The sequence below is a fragment of the Medicago sativa genome, chromosome 5 (assembly GCF_051527215.1).
Source record: "Medicago sativa cultivar Bolivia chromosome 5, Bolivia_mono, whole genome shotgun sequence".
NCBI classification, from domain to species: Eukaryota; Viridiplantae; Streptophyta; class Magnoliopsida; order Fabales; family Fabaceae; genus Medicago; species Medicago sativa.
The window spans coordinates 23906830-23909572 of record NC_140753.1 but is presented as its reverse complement, the minus strand read 5'-3'; the positions used below and the strand labels follow the sequence as shown (position 1 = coordinate 23909572).

At 32.7% G+C, this 2743-nt stretch overlaps 1 protein-coding gene across 1 annotated transcript; it reads left to right on the top strand.

Annotated features, from left to right (window-relative positions):
* The first annotated feature begins 664 nt into the window (after window positions 1-664).
* UGT74B1 (UDP-glucosyl transferase 74B1) lies at window positions 665-2477 on the top strand. The gene is made up of 2 exons (XM_085714582.1): window positions 665-1366; window positions 1541-2477. The coding sequence occupies exons 1-2, from the start codon at window positions 719-721 to the stop codon at window positions 2291-2293; spliced, it is 1401 nt and encodes a 466-aa protein (XP_085570708.1). The 5' UTR covers window positions 665-718; the 3' UTR covers window positions 2294-2477.
* The last annotated feature ends 266 nt before the right edge of the window (window positions 2478-2743 follow it).

Below are 2743 nucleotides of genomic sequence, written 5' to 3'. Positions count from 1 at the left end.
ATTGGGAATGATGAAAGTTGTATTGAAAATTGAAATGAGTCAGTTATTTTGGGACACTTTTTTTTAGAAAATGGGTCAGTTATTCCGGGACGGAGGGAGTAATAAGTTTCATTCACTGCCGACTTTAATCATTATTTATAAGTATTTTTTGTAAAAGTTTATATTTGTGTTGCTGTTAAGATGACAACTTATGGGTTGATAAAGTCAAAACAAACACGCAACTATGCCGCATTTTAGTATCAGTTTGAAGTTGACAACTTTTTGGTTGAACTCTTTAGGACAACTATAATAATAATCCCACATGCAATATGATATTCTCTAGTCTATGTCATATTAAATGTTATTTTGGTTATTTTACGTGAAAGGATTTTATTAACGAGTGTTTTAGAGTACTCTTTAAAAAATTTAAATGACAATTTTTTTACCAAAAGTTCATCAATCTTTTTGAAAGCTAATATATTATTCTATAAACTAATGATATTTGTTTTAAATACATCAACTTTCTTTGACTTTTTTTTTCTTTTTATATTTAGGGATTGAACCAACAAAGTCCTATTTATATTGGGGTTGGACGGAGTGATAAACATTTAACATAAAAACTTGACTGTCATTATTTAATTATATTTATAACCTATATAAATAGGACACATGAGAACAACTCATTACCTACAAAAAGTAAACCCACAAAAACAGAGAAAGAAAAACAGAGAAAACAAACATGGTGGTACAGAGCCAAAACTACAACAACAATGTTCATGTCTTAGTGATCCCATATCCAGCACAAGGACACATTAGTCCATTAATCCAATTCTCAAAACGATTGGTTTCCAAAGGAATCAAAACAACATTTGCAACAACCCATTACACCGTTAAATCCATAACCGCACCAAACATCTCTGTCGAACCAATCTCTGATGGGTTCGACGAATCCGGTTTTTCACAAGCCAACAATGTTGAACTCTTTCTCACTTCATTCAAAACCAATGGTTCCAAAACACTCTCAAACCTCATTCAAAAACACCAAAAAACATCAACACCAATCAATTGCATTGTCTATGATTCTTTTCTACCTTGGGCACTTGATGTTGCTAAACAACATGGGATTTATGGTGCTGCTTTTTTCACTAACTCAGCTGCTGTTTGCAACATTTTTTGTCGTATACATCATGGTTTGATTGAAACTCCTGTAGATGAATTGCCTTTGGTTGTACCTGGTCTTCCTCCATTGAATTCTAGAGATCTTCCAAGTTTCATAAGGTTTCCGGAAAGTTATCCTGCTTATATGGCTATGAAGTTGAATCAATTCTCTAACTTAAATCAAGCTGATTGGATGTTTGTCAATACATTTGAAGCTTTAGAAGGAGAGGTACAAATTCTTCGCATTTTATTATTCATTTTCCATTCATGAATAAAATATTTGATATTTGGTTGATGTATTTGGTCTCAAACCAAATACATTAATCTTTATCGACCAATCTTTCTCTTATGAATTTTAACGGACAATTAATTGATGATTAACAATTTTCTTTTTGTATTATAGGTTGTGAAAGGGCTAACTGAGATGTTCCCTGCTAAATTGATTGGTCCAATGGTTCCTTCTGCTTACTTAGATGGAAGAATCAAAGGAGACAAAGGGTATGGAGCAAATTTATGGAAGCCATTAAGTGAAGATTGCATTAATTGGTTAAATGCAAAGCCATCACAATCAGTAGTGTATATCTCCTTTGGAAGCATGGTTTCTTTAACATCAGAACAAATAGAAGAGTTGGCTTTGGGATTAAAAGAAAGTGAAGTGAATTTCTTATGGGTTTTAAGAGAGTCAGAGCAAGGAAAATTACCAAAGGGGTACAAAGATTCTATCAAAGAAAAGGGTATAATTGTAACATGGTGTAACCAACTAGAATTATTGGCACATGATGCTGTTGGATGTTTTGTGACACATTGTGGTTGGAATTCAACACTTGAGAGTCTAAGTCTTGGCGTTCCTGTTGTGTGTTTGCCACAATGGGCCGATCAATTGCCAGATGCAAAGTTTTTAGAGGAAATTTGGGAAGTTGGTGTGAGGCCAAAAGAGGATGAAAATGGTGTTGTGAAGAGAGAAGAATTTATGTTGAGTTTGAAGGTTGTGATGGAAGGTGAAAGAAGTGAAGTGATTAGAAGGAATGCTAGTGAATGGAAGAAGTTGGCTAGAGATGCTGTTTGTGAAGGAGGTAGCTCTGATAAGAATATTAATGAGTTTGTGGATCATTTGATGAACACAAATAAGAAGGGAAATGATTTGAGTGGTTACTAGAGTGGTCATTTTCATCCATGAAAATAATAGTGAATTTGGTTAGAATGAATTATGAAGATTTATGTGATTGTATGATGCTGTTTGTCCCTTTGAATCTTTTAGACATGGTATAATTCTTCAATAATATTTGCAACAAAATTGTAATGAGACATTGCCGACCACATAAAATGTTAGAATTTGGAAACCATATGACCTTATGTTTAATTTATTTCTTTTTTAGTTTATATGTTAATGTATTTCTTTCAAACTTTTTAATTTGAAAAATTGATGATATATCAATATCGATAATATTTCACTCATCCCAAAATAACTGACATATTTGACCAATTCACACATATTAAAAAGTAATATTAGTGTTATTACAAATCCATGGTTTCATGGTAAACAAGGAAGGTGGATGCATTCACCCAAAAACCAAGGTGTATATGATATGCATGTTTTTCCGTTAAT

Bases quoted from the DNA above. Each gene is read 5' to 3' on its own strand.
- UGT74B1 (XM_085714582.1), top strand. From the start codon at position 719: ATGGTGGTACAGAGCCAAAACTACAACAACAATGTTCATGTCTTAGTG. The intron at 1,367-1,540 runs GTACAAATTCTT...TTTGTATTATAG, and splicing joins TTGAAGCTTTAGAAGGAGAG to GTTGTGAAAGGGCTAACTGA.